This window comes from Aphis gossypii, chromosome 3 (assembly GCF_020184175.1).
Source record: "Aphis gossypii isolate Hap1 chromosome 3, ASM2018417v2, whole genome shotgun sequence".
Taxonomy (NCBI): domain Eukaryota; kingdom Metazoa; phylum Arthropoda; class Insecta; order Hemiptera; family Aphididae; genus Aphis; species Aphis gossypii.
In genome coordinates, this window is record NC_065532.1 from 17,963,167 (window position 1) to 17,984,831 (window position 21,665).

The 21,665-nt window shown below is 24.4% G+C and overlaps 1 protein-coding gene and 2 non-coding genes across 3 annotated transcripts; 1 reads left to right on the forward strand and 2 right to left on the reverse strand.

Moving 5' to 3' along the window:
• Positions 1–8,749: 8,749 nt before the first annotated feature.
• On the reverse strand, positions 8,750–8,822 carry Trnam-cau (transfer RNA methionine (anticodon CAU)). Its single transcript has one exon. It is a non-coding gene; the product is annotated as a tRNA-Met (tRNA).
• A 1,208-nt stretch (positions 8,823–10,030) lies between these two features.
• Positions 10,031–10,103, reverse strand: Trnam-cau (transfer RNA methionine (anticodon CAU)). Its single transcript has one exon. It is a non-coding gene; the product is annotated as a tRNA-Met (tRNA).
• A 6,388-nt stretch (positions 10,104–16,491) lies between these two features.
• LOC126551199 (caspase-1-like) lies at positions 16,492–21,370 on the forward strand. Its single transcript, XM_050204025.1, has 5 exons — positions 16,492–17,019; positions 17,080–17,199; positions 18,389–18,645; positions 18,982–19,278; positions 19,862–21,370. Exons 1-5 carry the CDS (start codon positions 16,988–16,990, stop codon positions 20,098–20,100), a joined length of 945 nt encoding a protein of 314 aa, XP_050059982.1. The 5' UTR covers positions 16,492–16,987; the 3' UTR covers positions 20,101–21,370.
• Positions 21,371–21,665: the final 295 nt, after the last annotated feature.

Consider the following 21,665-nt stretch of genomic DNA (forward strand, 5'->3'; position numbering starts at 1 on the left):
AATGAAATGAAGAGAAGCCGGTGCGAGTGCAAGGCTGCTTAAAAGAGGGGGCGCCTATTATTATTATTATTATCTTGTAACTGCAGCTATGATGTTATTATTACGTTATTATATTTTATCCCACTCGTGTGTTTTTGTTTGTTGTTATTTTACATTTTTCTTTCTTTTTTTTCAACTTTTACTTTCAATGCCACACCATCGAGTGCTTTATTATCCTGTTAATATGTGTACACTTATTATTATATTATTATACAATTATGTACGATAAAATTTAATAATATTCCACAGTAATATACGCGCACTCGTCACTCGTGAACATTTCTTTCTCCCTTCACAACGTGGTATATTGTTGATGTTTTTTCCATGTTATTGTGGACGTTGTGGTGATCGTGGTGGTGGTAAATCCGTGGACGTGATGGTGGTGAGCTTGACTATACTAAAACATAATATGTATACGAGACGCTGCGACGCCGTTATAATACGTAATACCTAACATTTTAAGAAGTCTCATGGGTTTTTTTCCTTTTGTGGATCACTTCAGAAATATTTCACTGTGCCACACAGAAGTCTAAAAAGTCTTAATACGCGTTGCGTTACTTTAACGTTTGTCGTCACTCGTCGCGAATACGACTGTGAGATAATATTTATATGATATCATAAAGTATAAATAGAGTTTAAAAACAATCATTTCGAAATTGTAATAATTTAGTTCTGAATATAAACTAAGTATACATAAATATATTAGTATAATATGATAATATAGTCTGATAAAAACTGGAGCAAGAACTAAATAATGTTTTTGCAACTATGGGGAAATGCATACAACCGCCCAAGTTTGGTGAATGCGCATAACCCTGATACTCGTTAAAATCTCTCATCATACTCTAATATTCTATAAAGTTCATATAATTATTTAAGAGACAAGTATTTTGTTCAAAAAACAACAACTGTATACTAAGTATAGTTTAATAGAATATTTTTGAATACGATTATAACTTATTTATTATAATATTTTTGCATTCATCACTCAAATTTCTATGGAATATTTTTTTATAGCAACAGCAGTGTAATAGTAAATTAATGTTTAGATAAAAATCTAACCTATTATAAGCTCTTGCTTTCTTATATAAGCTCTGTCGTTTTGTAACCTAACCTATGACCCACAACAGTAAAAATAAAAGGATCGTCATTATGAAAAATACATAACATAAGATACCTAACATTTAATGTGTAATGTAAATGATGACTGTATTTATGTTATTAACATAAAGTACCTATATAATTTAAAAATCTAATGACTTAACAAAAATGATAGTGTGACGTGTTGTGAGAAATATAATTGGCATATTTTGTCTTTAATACTTAAATGATTTAATCTTCTAGTTTATAACAATAATGTTTTAAAGAAGAAAGTATAAAAAGTCAATCCTTCGCCAAATAACAATTGAAAAATATTTTAAGGATATTTTACATAATTACTAATTGCATTTAAACAGTTATAATAAGTTGTAACAATTAATTAGCATAAATAATTTACAATTTAATAATCAATAATATAGGTTTCCAAATAATATCTGTGAAAGATTACATAAATGATTTAATTTTTTAAATTTCTATTTAATACTATATAACTGTACATAAATAACACGCCTAATACCCCATAAATTACGTTAAATTAATAAAACATTTATCGTTTATTATATGATGACATGATGTTTAATACTTAAATTCGATACATTCTTTGCTTATAATTATGATTTTTTTTCTTGTAATACTTTCTTCTTGGATGAATTTGTATTACTCAAAATATATATGACTTAATTTAATATTATTAGAATAAGCTAAATTTCATGTAATAAATAAACCTATGTGAATGTTTGACTATATTGTTTTCACAATTTGACATTAAGAAGTAATACATATCCCACTATCTAATGCTATTTAACCAATTAAAACCTCTTAGGCATTCCGTTTATATGCGTAAATGTATTATAATAAGTTCCTATATCTATAATATTAACGCTTGCCTAGGTTACATATAGGTATAGGTATAAAACTACTTAAGTACCTAATCTAACAATAGACTATATAGATATAGGTACTATACTAGTATTCTATCCACCGATAAGTTTATATATTTTTAATTTAATATTATTTCAATAACAATACCTATTCTTAGTTTTTATGAATCAATGAAATTTATACAATCTTAGTTTACTTCAAACTTAAATTTAATAAAAAGTTGAATATAATTTAAATATAACTATTTACTATTGAAATAATTAACAAGACGTAACCAATGCAATTTAAAACCTATATCAATACATACACAAAAATAAATCCTAGGGGGGAGGGAACCTTCCAACCATTCCTGCATATAGGTACGTACTTGTATCTATGGTTATATTTCAGATCACTGTTCAGTGACATGATTATGTCTTAAATTACAAAAAGTAGGTATCTAGATTCTAGGTATTGACAATTGATTAATAGAATAATAAAATAATAAATATAATATACTATTATTCCTAGTTTCTATCACAGTATCACCAAAATTTTTTTATATATCATGTATAGTTTTCTTCTTGTAAATTCTGAGAAATATGAACAACAATTATAGACATAGGTCATAGTCGAAGATATTTTATTATTTTTACTTTTATTATTAAATAATTATAATAATAACTTGTATTAAAACTAAAATTTCTGACTACTTATTGTGATAATAATGATATTGTACATTTGTCTAATGCCTACAATATTTATAATACCTACATATTATCAATAAATATTGAGTCGACCAATAATATTATTACTAATTTTCACGAATAATAATCAAATCAAAACGCAAATATTAAAATTAATGAATTTAATAATAATTTATGAAGCGGGAAAGTCGTACATTATAAAAAAATTTATGAACTATTTTTTTATAATATAAAATTAATATTTGTGTTACAAAATGTGCGTTGTAATTTACTTGATTATTATTATTAATAAAGTAATAGATAACTACTTTCTTGAAAAATTAAATAAGAGTAATAACTAATAAAGTAATTATTACCGGTTTTGTATTAATTATTACATTAGTAATAATACTATAAAAACTAATACTATTTTATTAACTTTTATAATTATACTGGAAATAACTAATAGCCAATACCTATAGGTATAAAATATGCCAATAGGATTAAATAGATACTTGACTAACAATTCTCAAAATTAAATTATTAATTTTTTATAAAAAATTAATTATCTACTCTTATTATTTTAAAACGAAAATGTTTATAATGCATATAAAATAAAGAAAATTTGTATAGAAATTAAATCGTAGTCTAGTTATCTGTTGCTTTTACGTTTTATATAACTGATTTGAAGGTTATTTAAACATTTCTAATAAATTCTTATTTTTAAGATATTTAGTACATCAACAAGTTACATCAATAAATAAAGTTTATGATGAACTAAATAGTAATGAATAATAATAAACTCAATGTATAACTATTAATTAACAAACAACAATAATTAAAGTTTAAATTCATTAATCATCATCATCATTTTTCTCATACATCGCAATCAATAAACGCGGAGTTATACAACAATTTATTATTAGATATACCTATGCGTATAAATTATAGTAATCTAATATTCTAATGTCAATATTTAATCATTAAAAATAATTATTTTAATAAAAATTAAAATCACCTGTAATGCAATTATTTGTACCTCATTAAATAATTTTAATTTACGAAATTAATAATACGTTCCCGTATAGATGAACTAGTTTGTGTCCGTATCTACAGTATAACGACTAACGACCTACATTTGATTGTTGGTTATAAGTAAGATCTTACAGTATAGTGTCTTTTTTATGATAATACAGCCTAAATAATATTACATTTTTAACTTTCACGTTCACGCACTAAAATTGTATAAATACTTTACTAGTAATATAAGGCCATAATATACTAATTTTAATATAGTTAATTAACTATAATAAACATTTATTATATTGTATTTAGAATTAAAACGCAACATATAATAATTATTATTACAATTTATTAACATAAATATGTATAAAATAAGTTTTAAAAATAATTTTTTTTTTAAATAAGTTTTTTTTTTATTTCATAAGTTAGTACGGTAGTTTTGTTTTTATAGTTAAATGAATCGATATGGAAAAAATATAGCGTATAAAGATTTTTTTACAAATATTTAAAACTGAATGAAATACATTTATTTAATGGTATAGTTACGATTAACTAATAACATTTCAAAATTGTAATTTGATTTTGAAAAGTTTTCCTTCATAAAATAATGACTACTATTACATATTGTTTAAGTAATAGAAGTTAATTTTATTGATTATTTAAAAATTGTACTTGAAACTTTACAGTTTACACTGTATACGTTATTATTATTTCTTTACATTTAATGAAATTTTATAATAAATTTTGATTAATCATTTAATTTAGAAATTAATAGTTTACACTGTTCTTTAGAACGTATTTAAATTGACAAAACCCGGCTTCCCCTGATCTTTATTTTTTCATTTTTTAAAACTTTAAATAACAATACCATGTTACTCATTCTAGCACAGATACTATGGGGAACTTCCATCCCTTCCAGTTTCAAAAAAAAAAAAAATTAGTGGAAATTATTGTTATGTTATATAATTTAACTTTAACTTTAATAGTATACTAACAAAATTTGCAAGAAAAAAACAAAATTATTTTTATTACATACCTATCATCATTATCTAGATGATAACCAATTTTAACATAAACCTTGATAATCTATAATGATATTTGATGCCTTCTCATCCCCATTAGACATCCTGGATCAGCGCCTGTATCCGTGTACAACCAACCCCGTACACGGGTACCTATCTTATTAAGCAATTGTTTTCCTTGCATCTTTTTATACTTTTGTACTTTAACAAGCTACAATAAAATATTTCAAATTAATAAAGATATCTAATTGAAAAATTAAATTTATTCCATTCGTTCACATATAATATCAGCACACGTCAATAATAAAAAAAGGACTACAGTCCTTAAATTAATATAAATAAATAATTAAAAAATTCCCAATAAAAATACCGCAATTATAATTATATAAAACTGAATAATAAATAATTATTTGAATAGTGCCTAGATTAATAATAAAACCTAATATAACTTATAAGTACCTAATATGTATTATTTAACTCCTGAGAGCACTGACCTAGTCTACATTACGATTCTAAACAAATTATTTATACTGTTTGCGTAAATTTTAAGTATATTTATTTAGGTAGGTATACAGTAAGTGTATTAATACTAGTATATATAATTAATGATATTATACAATTATAGTAATTAGATATTATTTTCGATTAGAATTAATTTATTTCGACGTGTCTCTCACCTAGTGTATACCTATATAGTAACGATGACTGATAAGTTTACATAGCAGTTATTGCGTATAAATAGCTGCTTGAAATATTTTGGTAAGCGTTTGAACTACTATTTTAGAACTTGTTTTAAAAATAAAATAAACATATTGAAGTATTATATAATATTATATTTATATATGCTGAGTGGGTGACTAAACGTAGTGGTTTTTTTCCACAAGAAATGTTGGAGACACTAAAACGTATCGTTATTTTATTGTATCTACAATTCGCACTCATATTATACTACATGCGCGGAATTTTATAATTATAAATATGTAATAGTATTTGTATAACTTTTTTCATCACCAAGCTAAAAACCACTTATGCGATCTTGCGAAATGTATCATTCGCTGTAATCAAGACATTGATTGAAAATATCAATTAGTAAAAAATACAGATTCTAGGGTGGAGGGAGACTAAGAGGCCAAGGTCTCTCCAGACTCAAAATATTTACCACAAACATACATACAAAGGTACATAATTTAATTGTTTTTATTTTTTAAAGAAATGTATAGTTAAATTATTTATTATTTAATCTCAATTATAAAGATTAAAGCCTTAAATCAACATAAACATACGTGATTAATTGCTACTAAGTACCAGTAAATGATTTTCATTCAAAAGTTTTATTAATGCGTAATTTTATTTTAAAAATCGAATATTTACTAATAATTTTAATGTCTCTACAAAAAAAAAAAAAAATCCAATGACGTAAGAACACTTGGAAATTCTAAATTAAGAGTTTTATAAAAAAAAATAGATGCATGTATTTTTATTTATGCAATTTTATAATGTAATAAAATAAAATGACTATATGGTTAATAAATATTTAATAAATTATTACATAAGTTATAAGTTATTTTAATTTTGATTGTGTCATGGTGTTTAAAAAAAATATGTTGATAAGTGCAATTTAAATAAAAATGACTATTCAAATTCAAATTTAACCAATTTTTTTTTTTTAATTATAGCTCTCATTAATATAATTTTGGGTTTATAATACAAGTTGATAGATTAAACTGATTAAAGTGAATTGAGAATGATATTCAAAATTGGCATTTCCATTATAACAAAACTATATGTTGTATTGTACATCTGAAAAATACACGAGTTAGAAAAACTGTGAGTCAAAGAAATCTATGATCCAATATAGTCTAGTTTATAATGGCCTGTAAGCAGAATTGAAAAATATGTATAAGACGTTGAATTATAAAGTTTACCATGTTTCCGTATTTCGTGGACCTACGATGTACATACCTAGCTTTAAAAGTTAGGATAATAGATTGAGGATAAATATAATATAGATACATACACCTACATAATAAATACCATTTTAACGATTTGTGCTACCTGTCCACTCTTCAAATTTAATATAGTTTTCGAAATCACAATTTTTCATACAGTTAAATAATTAAATGAATCACTCTGTATACTCATACACTTTGAAAAAACATCTAGATAAAATTTACAGATAAAATGCAATAGGTACGAGTGACAAAGCACGATAGTTAATAAAATAACTTGTAATACCTATATATTATCTGCATACAATTTCAAGTTTCAAGATACTGTCTTAAATGACTCAAAGTTTTTATATTTAATTACCACCTTTGAAAGGTTGAAGGTTTGTTCGTTTAAACATTGGAAGTTTAGAATAAAATAGTTTTTGAATGACGAAAAAAACGTAAACGTTAACGGTAAACTCATGGCTCGTTTATGATTGGAATATATTTTTGTATATTATTATGTATTGCTCCGCAGTGCTATATTATTATTCATTCATCATCAGCGGCATACTCGGCTATTTTGTACAAAGTATATGATATAATATTTTAAATAACGTATTTCATCTGTATAATGTACACAGTATTAAGTAAACAGTACTATGTACGCCACCACGCGATCGTATAACAATCAGAATTATTTCGGACATAAAAACGTATATTGTACGAGTTATTACGTTTTCGCGAGCATGAACCACGCCCACCCGCACGTATTTTCGATTTGGATGTTGTCCGTGGTCAGGAACGAGTATGATGTAAATACTTGGCACAAACGTACCAGGGTCGCAGCATAATGAAATGAGATCTTCCGTGCCATTTATTCGACCGCTCGGCCGTGTGAGCGCCAAATATTGTTTTCGCACATTTATTGCGCATACGCCGCCGCGCCGGGCCGACCGCTGTGAATTGTACATAATAATAATAATAATACGTAGTTTGTATTATGTTACATAAATCCTGAAGATAACGTAAAATAACGTACTATGAATGACTTACTTTAAATGTAAATATTATGGACATTTCCAATAGTAAATTATCATTTCAAGAGTGGCAGTTATGGTAGACATTTGTTATTTTTTATGGAAGAGGAGAGGTGTTATGTTTTTTTGTCCCTAAATAATCATGATTCTGGCATATTTGTAATTATAGGTACTTTTGTTTTTAGCTGATAATTTTCATATAATTAAGTCAATTTGTGTTTTGAACTGAAAACTAGTTTAAAATATAAAGTAACGACTAACGACTTTCCTTAAAATAGACTTCATCTGAAGTTCGCGCAATTAATATTGATTAATTATTACGATAGGTAGTTATTATTTATTATTTTGAAAATGTTCAAATGTATACCTTACTTGACTCGACTGTATATATAATACGTAAAAATGTAAAATACATTTTTTTTTTAACTATGTGTGAAAAAATAGTTAAAAATAAATACTTACATGTTTTCAAGAACCTAATTACTTATATTTTTTAATTTTAAACCATACTTCAAAAGTTGTTTGGGACGTAAGTATATAAATCCATTTTCAGTGTATAATAGATATGAGTTTATGACTATATGAGTACCTACCAGAATTTCCTACACAAAATGCTTTGTAGATACAAGATATTAAGATCTCCATAATAATAATATATTATCTTGCGCACGCACTTCCATATAATTATTAAAATTGAAACAATGAATAATATAATATTGTTGTTGTATTAAATTATATGAAAATACTTCTTATATAATCTTTGCAAAAATATTTAGCTAGAGTATTGATGATAAACTATAAACATATATAGTGGCATATGATAATATTATTAAAATGTTAGTATCTAAAATAATATTAGAAACAACATTTTTCTATTATAGCTAATTAAAAATTGCAAAAACTTATATATGGTTATATTTAATTAAACTACTTAAAAAATTTGTGAGTTATAATAATATGTTCGTTCAATATTTTTTAATTCCCTTAAATACTAATTTATCGTGAGTAGTAACAAATTTGCAAAAAACGAAACCATTGTCAAAAATTATTGCCCCAGGTGAGGATCGAACTCACGACCTTAAGATTATGAGACTTACGCGCTGCCTACTGCGCTACCGAGGCTTGTGTCAAAACGATAATATTTTAATTTTCTAACTTATTGATTTTCGTAATAAATCCATTACAAATAAATCATAGTTAATTTATTAGTAAAATATTTAAATAAATATAAATGGTTAGTAGAATCGAGTGATAAATTAATTTTACAATGTGTGCTTTTTTATGTAAGTATATATGATAATTGATAAGTATCATTGAAAAACTCTTTGATTTTCAGTTTTGAGGGAAGTTTTTAATAGGAAGTTGGATCTAGTTTGTACTTAAAAAAGGTAAAAATCAAAAATTTTCGATACAAACAGGAAAAAAAATTAAGAAAAGCGGGAATTTTTACGCAAAACTAACTTTTGTCGAAATTGATTTCTTTATTTTTTTTTATATAGGTAATTTAAAAACGAATAACTGTAGAAACCTGAAATTTTCATCAAGGGTTTATAATTTATATTATTTAATTATTATCAATTATTATCATTTTCTATATACCTAATATGATCAAAATTTCAAAAATTTTTAATTTGTTGTAAGCTATTTTAAAACCAAATTTCCATTTCTATAAGTATCTTAAATGATTCGAAATAATGTTAAAATTAAACCATGTATAGAAAATGCAATCTACTATAATAAATTAATAAACATTTAGTGAAAATTTCAAGTATTTTTGATCATGGTGATTCGATCCTAAATTACAACAGAATAAGAAAATCGCTTGAAAACATTTTTAACTACAAAATAATTTGCAAATTTTTAAGTTTAAAAATTTAAACTAATTTTAATGTTTTTAAATTGCGAAAGAAACATTTTTTTTTTGTTAAATTCTGTAATACGTTTTCAAACTTTTAGAATACCTATAGAAAATGATAAATTTCGTATTTTTCATAGTGGAATGTTTCAACTTTTTATAATTAGTTGTATGAAACCAATAAATAGCACTATAAGATGCTACAATTGTTTTATTATTAATGCATTAAGTTTAAATTACACAAAACTGAATTAAGAATTTACGATATTTAATTTTATTATAGTTAATTGTTTGTAAGTTATAACTTTCATAAAGGTAAAAGTTATAATGATTCAGTAAAAAATTAAAATATAGATAAAAATAATTACATTAAATTTTTGTTTATTAATAATTCTATAACTATCTATTGTAAATTTCTAATATATTTATATATATTTATTTATAAGTAGGAAGAAAAATACGACAAAAAAGATATTGCCCCAGGTGAGGATCGAACTCACGACCTTAAGATTATGAGACTTACGCGCTGCCTACTGCGCTACCGAGGCAGTTGGTTGGTAGAAAGAAAATTATCATTTTAAATTTAGAACATATTATTTTCAATAATTAACTATATTTTTGATTTTATAACAGATTTTCAGATTATCATAAAATCAATAGTTCCACAAATAAAAAGTTCATAGTATATTAATAATTATAATAAATAATAATAAAAATGTAATAAATGTAATTGGTAATTGGTTATATTGTATATTTTACTTGCTATATTTGCAGCGAATGGAATATATTTATTAGATCTTCAAAGTCTATCGAGTCAAGTAATTTTTTCATACCTACAATTTTGTTTCTCTGTAGATCACTTACTCAATAAAAATTTAAACAATTATTTTGAGCTTGAAAATTTATTATAAAAATATAAAACTCAATTAGGTACATTCAAAGTTAAATACCTACTAAAGTAGGTAACTACTAACTAGTAAGAGTAACTATAGTAATAGGTAGGTACCTAAGTTATATAAAACATTACAAACACTCGGTTAAATAATTTTAAATCTAAATTTATCCAAATTATTTAATAATATGTTAAATACTTATATACAATTTACTAATTTTTAACAATAATTTTTAAATTTTAAATAAAATGAAAAAATGGAAATATTTTGCACAATGCAATTTGTAACTCTATGAAAAAATTATTAATTTAATAATGTTAAGAATGAATTATTATATTTAATATTTGCATTTAATAGAAATTATTGTTAACAACTTATGTTTTACCTTTGGTTGTAAAATTACTTATTTATAAAAGTACATAGATACTTAAAAAAATACCTTAAAAATACCTTTTTAGTAGGTAGGTACCTACTTTTATTTTTTTAATTGTCATTTGATAAGGTAAATCTCATAGGTATTACATTATCACATTGTGTCCGCTTAGAAAGGACATCTTAGTACTTATTTATAAGGTGCTATTTTTATAGCGCCTCTGTTCCAACTTTCTGAATTTTACTATTTACCAACTTACCATCGCTAATTGAGTAGAGGCATGAATGCAAGGTGGCAAAAATGTGACAAATTTTGAAAAAAAAAACCTGGTTAGGTACCAAGACACCAATTATTGTACCATTGACATCTTTATTGTAATTAGTACATATTTAGATTTGTAAAAAATGTAATAATTAAATGAATATTCACATATCTCGAGTAAGATATGAATCAGTTATCGTAACTTCTTTTATAAAATAAAAACTAAAAAATTATACTAAATCAGTTGGATAAATAAATAGTTTATATATAGTAGGGGTGGCCAGCGAGAAGAGACTGGCGAGCCACCAAATAGATTAATAAATAAATATAAAAGAACCAAAATGTAAAAAAAAAAAAGGTTCTTTTGAAATAAATATAAACATATAAGAAAAATATTATAATTAATATATTATATAAAAACCACAACACTAATACATCAATTAATGAATGTTTTAACAATCAGTCCTTTCTTATTTTAATATTTTAAATAATAATAAGAAAGAGAATTTTTTTTTAAGTACAACAACAAATAACAATATAATACATGTTTAATAAAAATAGAAACTTTCAACAGCTTTTTGTAAAGGAACTCAATTGTTTCTGTTTTATTAAAGCTTCAAATTGTGTGGTAGATCGCACATTACATGAATTCATTATTTTTATCCATATTATTCGCTCATTGTTTATATAAATATACATATTATTATAATATTTTCTTTCTCAACAACTCAACAAAATAATAATTACCTAATAAGTAAGTAGGTACGGTACCTATGTCAGTAATAACTAATAAGTTGCCTATTTTATTTTATCAGGGGCTAAAAAGACTAGTAATTATGATTATTTTTTAATGGTAGTATACTCAGAGCCGTATTAAGGGGGGGGGCAAAGGGGGAAATTGCCCCCGGGCGCCTTAATTTTGTAAAAGTAAGAGGGTGCCTTTATTTGCGTTTAATATACTACTTGTAGTCCCAAATGAAATTTTACCACAGGGCGCTGAATTACTTGACACGACTTTGAGTATACTAGTATTATCTTATTGTAACTAAAGCATTGTGTATTCTAAAGATAAAGTTTATAAACATAAATCAGTAGATATTTTTTGACGACAATTTACTGATGATAAATGTGTTACAATTGATGGTAAATCAAAGTTTTTTTATATACGCTTGAGGCTTGTAAGAAGACCAATTGGATAGTAGATGTGTTGAGTTAACAATCCAAGTGAATGATACTTTATTTATAATAATTTTCTTTTAGCCTAGATACTTTACAATTCATAGTAAGACAATTATTAGATTATAGCTATTGTTAGGTAACTATAATATTTTATATTTTTATATTTAAGTGTTAAGTCCTTATAAAATTATGAAAATAATGAAAGTTGGTTAACATGATCTTATTTTCGTTTATAATTTTTGGATTTAGTAACAAGATTAAGCGCCTTCTAGCTTTTACTGTTTTTTTTTTAATATAATCGATAAACTGCATTCGCTATAGTTGATGATAATTGATTGATTCAAATGAATCTAATTTATATTGTATTATTAAGTATATAGGTATTATAATAACTTATTAGATATTTTAATTATACTATGCCATTGTCTATAATGAAGAATTAATTTGCGACAGTGTTATAATATATCTATCATAGTACTATATAGATTCATTGAATAATATAAAAATAACAAAACTGTGTGTACTACCTATAAAATATATAAACAAAACTTAGGTACTAATTTTCTTTCAATTTCTATAAAATATGTAAAAAAAAAAAAATGCGTTTGGATTTAAAAATCATAAAATCCTAGCTTGTAAAACAATAGTAGTGTTTATAGGTGTACGAATAGGTGTAGCATTTGCAATATTTATTGGCCAAATGATTGGTTGATGGTTTGTGGATTTTAAAGGTACCGTAACCGTAAAATATTTTATAAACATTGCACTTAAATGGATAATATGTCAGTTCAGTACACTGTAGAAAATATACTTTGTCTATCCCAAATCTTCCCCCGCGTTGATTATTTCTTTTTTAAAATGGCGAAACGCCAAACATTTCATATAAACTAGCTATTTTATATACTTTTATAGTAAATAATAAAATTGCATTGTAAGCGGGAGATGTCCCTACAACCCCATTCATACATTCATCCCGTATTCCCGTTCACATTTATAAAATGTGTCTGAAAGAGAATTATATACTATATTATATTTATACATTTTTTAGATTATTTGATTTTAGTGTGAGCTACTTATGTGGAATTCCGAGCTTTAACTGTACAAATTGCACATTTTTATAAATTTTCAACTGCATAAGGATTTGAAAATGTTGGGGATTTTGAAAAATTCTATCAATAATTGAATTACAAATGCTTATATAGAAAAAACGTGTGTACCTATGTATTTTTAATATTTTTTAATTTTCATATGAACAACTTATGAGGAGCCTTAAATTAAATTTTCATGTATTTTTACCTTGCGAATAATTTTTTTTTAATATTTAAAAAAAAAAAACTAAAAATAGTTTAAAATTTCTAATGTTGAAAAGTCATAATATTTAAAAAATTATATTGTGTATAGATAATGATAATATAAACATTTGTTGAAAATTTCAATTTTCATTTATTTTATTTATACAGGCATGCAGCATGCTTATATTTGTTTTCTAGTTATACCTAAAAACAAAATCGATTTTATCAAAAACTGGATTTACGTAAAATTTCCCGTTTTATGTATAAGTATCTATATTATATATTCTATATACTTCTTATATTCGTATTTATTCATGAATCATCAGTGGTGAGTCATTGCACAGATATTACACACACAAACTGTTCACGCACACAAAACACAATATTATATGTTATAGGACACTGAATAGTGTATTACTCATGCGATGAATAGTATATAGCGTACCATCGTTTTTCCCATGATACAATTTTATCTTAGTACCTATATATATATTATCGATAAAATTTGGGTTGTAAGCCCGCTTCAAGTTAAAATTTATGGGTAAATGGGAAACTATAATTTCAACATAAGTACCTTGTACCTATATTACCTACCTATAATGACTAAAGTCTAAATTTGATTTTTCGATAAACTTTCTATCGTTACAGCCATTCAGGATTACAGCTAGTTTTATTTTTCAGTTTGTAGGCGTACTGCCTATATATACCGCTATTATTAGCATTCTAAAATAAAAACTGAACCTTAAAAAGTCTAAACTACGGAGTCTTTATTCAAATAAAGAAAGAGTAACCAATATCTATATTCATATATATGGCTATATGGTAGTTGTCTAAGCCTAATATATAAAATGTATTATTATCATCAATATCTATATGTTTCTACTGGTAATTTTAATTCGAAAATAAGTAATAATTCAAATAATTTAACAAAAATTGTAACACGATGTAGGTACCACAAAAAGTGAAAGGAAAAAATTATGGTAGCTAGGTAAAACATGAGTTGTGAGTTTGTGACTCATAACTAATATGTAGAGCTCGGATTCATATGTAAATACATATTTTTACTGTGACTTGATAAATTCGTTTCAATGGATTTACAATTAAATAAACTATATTTTATTTTACATACTTTTACATATTTTTCAATAATTCTATTTTTTCCTTCATACTTCGACAATTTGTTCATTTGAGGTTTATTAATAATTATTAATTATATAGGTGTACAACTGTATTTTTCAATACTGAATACAGACAATTTTATTTCCTATGTTTTCAAAAGTACAAAATATTCGTAGTAACAAATGTTCGATATTTATGACCTCGATAAACGATAGATAACGATTGAAAATTTAAAAATTCATGTTACCTATCATAAATTGAAATAAAGATAATTAATATTTTAATTTTTTTTTTGCTTTTTTTATATATATTTTATAATTTTTAATACCTTTTTAAAATATAATTTGTTTCATATGGATATCAGGATATATTATATAATTAAATATTAACAAATAAATCATATTAGTAAAATACATATTTTGAGTTTTTTTAGCACATGTTTATGTACATATTTTGGTAGCATATATACATATAAATCCGAGCCTTACTAATAAGTCTTAGGTGATTTTTTTCTCATGATTAGTTCAATGATCAACAAAGAAAAAACAAGTTTAAAACAATTAAAACTAACACACAGCTTGTATTTATAATCTGCAATGGTTTTATACATTATACATAAACATAAGTAATGTTATTATAATTTATTATAGGTACAGGTATAATTATTACTCAATGGCTTTCATGGTTCAATTTTATAGTCAATTAATATGACGACTAAAGTAATTTTCAAATACATTCCAATTTTTTTTTCACAAATATTTAGTATGGAATTTGTATGAATTTGTACGAATTTACTTTCAAAGAAATAACCGAAATAGTGTCAGGGTGCTGTAGAAATAACAAAGCTTCATAATAAATGTTTGTGAAAAAAATTTGAAAAACATTTTAGGGGGGTTTTGGAGAACTTACGTTTTTAAATGTTGATTATTCAAAATCGAAATTAAAAAGAGATAATAAGAGGTTAGAAGAAAAAATATTAATTAGATTTTTTATATTTGTGTTATTTAATTTTGTATTTTAATATTCATAGTGTATTTATATTTGCATTTGCAATTTGTATACTGTTTAATATTTTTATTTTAGAAATAATGATTTCTAAATAATGATTATTATGACAAATTATTGAACTATATATTAATATAATTGATATAACAAAATAAACATATATAATTCATTTGTAAATTTATTGATTTGCATTATATATTATTGTTTAATATCTTTACTTTTAATTTTTTTTCGTCTGTGGGGAAATTGTTCTGTACGGGGAGGGTGTCATCCTAGATTCGGCTTGATCGATCTCAATTCTCAAGTAATCTTTAGATATGCTTATTAATAAATTCAAAAGAATTCTATTGGCTATCGCATTATTAGATGTTCTGATTTACTAACTATATCGATAGGAATGATAGGATTAGGTACTAGGATTGGAGCCTGGAGGACAAAAAGTAAATACGAATGAGTATAGATATATTATTTACTTTTACCGTTAATGTTGTATTAATGGCAGTCGAAAACGATTTTGAATTCTTCAAGACGGTGACAGGCATTTTTCTGTACTGGCGAATGCATATTACCGAGTACCGATCATTTTATTTAAATCAATTAAATCGCAGCAGTCTTATACTCTTATGACTTATAGGAGACGCTATAAAAAATATTACGAATTAAATTATAGATATATATTTTTTATCAAAAAATGGGAAATTTTGATCGATGAAAGGGAATATTAGTAATCAATATTGACATCACTGAACAGTGAACAATGATAACAATAGGGGGGGGGGGTTGTGTTACACAAACTGTGTTTTCACTGATTTCACTGTTCAGTCTTCAGTGTTTAGTGTTTACTGGCCTGCATTCGACTGTTCGGGACACCTAATATCAACTTCTGACTTCACAGTTAACGCTTAACATTTAATAAGTGACAACTTGTTACTGACAAGTTGGAAGAAACGTTAAAATACAATATTGAACATTGTAACAAAGTCTGTTGCCGTTCACTCAGAAAAATCCGTTGGTCTGTATCTTTTGTACGACCAATACCCAATACGCATTATAGTAATTACTCATTGACTACTGTATACTCTCAGACTTACCTATTAGGTACTCTAAAACTCTGCATTGTTTACGACACCATCTAATAAACAAGAATTTAACATCGATTGTTCGCTATTTGCGTATCGAACTATTTTCTAAGCGAATTGATTTTCACGAATACGCATCACTTTTTTTTTGGTTCAATCCAGTACATAAGTATAATTTTGCATACCGTACATTATTGTGTATCTATATACTTAACAGATTTTGCTTTCGCGATGGAGAAAAACGGAAACATGGAACACATGCAGTGAGTTGATGGCTTAATTTTAATTTTTCCTTTTTCATATCAACCATTCTATTGTTTCAGATGTGAAAACGGCAACTGTGATGCCGCTACTACAAACTGCAGCACACAAACAACACAATTTGATGGGTTGACCGGGTTACACCAACCTGGTTTAGACACTGGTGATGCTTTTGGTTCATTGTGAGTCGTCACTATATAATAAATGCTTTTGTTTTTTTCTTTGCACAAAATATTTTTCATAGGTACTCATTTTAAGAAATTATAATGTTTTGCCAAATCACTAGTTAAACTTTTTATTATCTATTAAGTATTAAATAAAACATTTCAAGATTATTTACCAAAATTTATCTGGTTGTGGTTTCTCTGATATTAATAAATATTTGTTTTTAATTTATAACTTTATTTTTTAAATATTTGCTTAATATAGACTTGTTTCAGTTAAAAATAATTGATTTGATATACCTAGACTAAAATAATATTAATTAACATTTTCAATTTAATTCCATAAAAATTTCAAAAATTAAGTTTTTGGTATTAAATTACATCTTAAATACATTTATGTGTAGACAGTATTATAGTAAACATGATAGATATTGTGAGGAATGATCTTACATAAACCTGTCATTTTGCCATACCAAATTCAGAAGCCTTTGTTTGTGTTCTTTGTAGGTTATACAAAATATTTTAAACAAGGAAATAGGTACTTTTCCTTGATACTTGATACTTGATGTCATATTATTAATATTTACTTTATTCTTACATCTTATTCCTTTTTGATTGATAATATTAGTAAATTGTATTATATTATATTATATTACTGTCATGTTTAAAATTCAGGAGCAGGAAGTATCTCAAGCATTTGGTAGGCAACTGTTTTAGGTAAGCCACTTTATTGATTGGGCATAGGTACCATCAAAATTTGTATTGTTATTCCATTTTATTCAAAAGCAAAATAAATTGTTTTAATATAAATAGATAATATCAAAAATAAGTTGGTTAATTTTAATTTTCTATACATAGTTAAAATATATTTAATAAATACCTACATTAAACATACAATTAATGAAAATTTTGAAATTTTGTTTATTCAATATAGTAAATAATGTTTGAGTCCATAATTATCAGTTAATATATTATACTCAGAAAATAGTAAATTAACAACTATGTTTTTTTTTTTGGTTTATAAGCTAGTATTATATATGAGTATGAGTATAAGTACCTGTTAATTATCATTAACAACTATACACTTCAGTTTATTATTTTTTATATATATATATATGTATATAATACTTATTCCACTTTAAAATTTAACATATTCTCTGTGTAAACATGTAAGTACTAATTTACAATTATTCTTGTTTAATTATAGATTTAAAAGTGGACCTCGTCAAGGTTTGGGCATTAGTTCAACAGATAAGGATGCTTGGTATTACAATATGCACCATAAGCATCGCGGAAAGGCTATAATCTTTAACCATGAAAATTTTCAAATTAGAGATCTTAAATCAAGAGCTGGAACTGGACTGGATTGTATTAATTTAGAAGCATCCTTAAAAAATCTTGGATTTGATGTTACACCATATGTAGATTTAACATTAGATGAACTGGATAAAAAACTTGATTATTGTACGTATATATTTATAACTTTTTTTTATATTATTGTACAACAGGGGTCGCCAAATAATCGATAGTTGTTGACTGGTTGATCTTTCTAGGAATATAGGTCTATCGCTAAGAAAATTAATTTTATCATTATCAGTCAATCTTTTAATAAATAACTGGATAATTAAAATTTTTTTTTCATTTATGTAGCTCACTTGTTAGTAAAGTTTGGTGACCCCTGTTGTACAATATTATAATATATCATTACCTTTTATATTTATTTTGCATCATATTTTCTTCATTAAAAAATTAGCAATCTGCTTTGTTCATTATCTTTTTAAAGTTATTTTCTTTTAACAGGGGCTAAAGAAGATTACACAAATTATGATTGTTTCTTAATGGCAGTATTATCACATGGTGAACAAGGTATTATTTATGCAAAAGATGGAGCTTATAAACCAGAAGATAATCTTTGGGGACGATTCACTGGTGACAAATGTGTTACATTAGCTAGTAAACCAAAGCTCTTTTTTATTCAAGCTTGTCAAGGAGACAGATTGGACGGCGGGGTTCAGTTAAGAACGCAAGTGGATGGTTCTTCTACATTCAAAATACCCATTTATGCAGATTTTCTTATTGCATACTCTACAATTCCTGGTAAGTAGATTAGAACTTGGTTCTGAATTTGTAATCCAAGTATTGAATTAAACAAATTGAAATATGATGTTAATTTTCTCTAAATGACATACTTTTATATGTATATATTATATTTATATTATCTTTATATTCCTTAGGATTGAAAAAAAAACGAGTACATTTTTCTTTTATACTTAGAAAAAAGTTGTTTTTAAAAATTAAAACAGATATTATATAAGTATTTTTTTCTTATAGCTTACAAAATATCTCTTAATTTGTTTAAGATACTAAATATTTCCTAATCTCAGAAAAAAAAAACTGGAATCTATTGAATAAATTGTCTACATTTTATATTTTTTTGAAACTGCATATTATTATGATCAGTAGTGATAATTATATCGCGAGTTGACTGTAATAATAATTAAACGTTTAACTTATGTTTAAGTTTACTCATTACAAAAATATAAAAATAAAAAATATTAATATTAATATTAATATTTTTTGTACTACCTAGGTATATAATAAATAATTTTTAATTTAATCTAATTTTTTTTTTTTTTAATGTTAACTTGTAATTTATTATTTAATTCTGTATTTTTTTCAGGTTTCTATTCCTGGCGCAATACTCAAAAAGGCTCTTGGTTTATGCAAGCTCTTTGTGATGCTTTTGATAGATATGGTTATCAACTGGACCTTTTAACTTTACTGACGTTTGTGAATCGTCAAGTAGCCATTGACTATGAATCTAATGTTCCTGGTACTGTTCAAATGCATCAGCAAAAACAAATTCCTTGCATTACGTCTATGTTAACCAGATTAGTAAAATTTGAAAGGAAGAATTAATATACATTATTCATGTATAAAATTCCTATAATATTATAATATAAATGTGTTTATGTCTAACCATGAAATTAACATGATTAATAACAACAGTCTTGTTACAAATTTTAATTTGTATAATAATAATTCAACTTAAAACTGATTAAAAACAATTGTGCAGTTAGAATCTCAATAATCAAGTAGTCTTAGATAATCAGATGATCTAAAATTATTATGCGATGGTACCATTTTTAACTAAGTATTATTTAATAATGTATTCAAAGTATATTTTATTAATGAATAAATGATTTAAATGTTTGTCTTAAAATATAAAAGTCACTGTGATATAAACTATCATTAGTTTGCTTTTTGTAACATACATTACTAAAACTACTTTTTGATAGTACTGATTTTTTTTATATTGATTATGTATAATTAAAGCAAATCTAATGAACTTAATTTTTTTTTATCATTGCCCTAATTAATTGAACAAGAATTTTACAAAAATCAATTTATTGATCAATAAATTTTATTACTTTAACATTGAATGTAATTATATATATTTTATTCCTTTTTTTAATCTACCTCTACCATTATTTGTATGCATTTTATTATAACATTTTATTTTTAAGTTTTATCCTAAATTAACACAGAATCTCTAATTGTATTAGTGATGTGTACTTAATCTTAGTTTATACTTATGTAAAATTAGGTACTTTTTTTACTATTGAATATATATATGTATATATATATAAAAACATTCCATATTATTTTTGTTTAAACATTTATTATTTGGTTTAATAGTTTTTTCTATACATAAATTTATATGAAAATATAATATAATTTAAACTATATAGTGATAAATCATTTGCTCATACTAGTCTTTCAAATAAGTTTTGCTTTAATTTTTATAAATTAAATGCTTCACAAATATCTCAAAAATAACTTATTTTAAGTGTAAGTATGGAAAAAATATTTATATTAATAAACAATTCAATGATATATTTTTAAAATATAATAAAAATTTTATACATTTGAAAATAAGTTTTTTTTTCTATACATCAAAGTATTAAAAATTGTATTTTTTCATAATAAAATATTGTTACACCAATTTTATATTTTATACTTGATTGATTTTAGTCTTTAAAAGAATATTTTATTTTAATAAAATACTTTTTATGATTATTTGTATATTTATCTATTATCTTTATGTATTTTTTAATTGCACTTAATTTTGTAGTACATTTATTTAGATGTGTTAAATATGTTTTATATTAAAATAATTACATTTCAATATACGAGTATTTATAAACTTTTTATAAAAATGTGTGTCATATAATTTCTTTGAAAAAATAAATACTGGGAAACTAAAGAAGTTCAGTTTAAAATAAATCCACTCGATCTTACATCACCGCCTATCTATATTTACTATTTTCCACTGTTGTGCATACTTAATATATTAATATTATATTTTTAAATTATTATAGCTTATTTATGGATAGATATCTAATAATAAATTATTTAAATGCTCAATGTGACAACGAGGACGACTATTGGGATGATCAAGGTGAATATCAATATGAAATATA

Bases quoted from the DNA above. Each gene is read 5' to 3' on its own strand.
- LOC126551199 (XM_050204025.1), top strand. From the start codon at position 16,988: ATGGAGAAAAACGGAAACATGGAACACATGCA. The intron at 17,020-17,079 runs GTGAGTTGATGG...CTATTGTTTCAG, and splicing joins GGAAACATGGAACACATGCA to ATGTGAAAACGGCAACTGTG. The intron at 19,279-19,861 runs GTAAGTAGATTA...TATTTTTTTCAG, and splicing joins TGCATACTCTACAATTCCTG to GTTTCTATTCCTGGCGCAAT.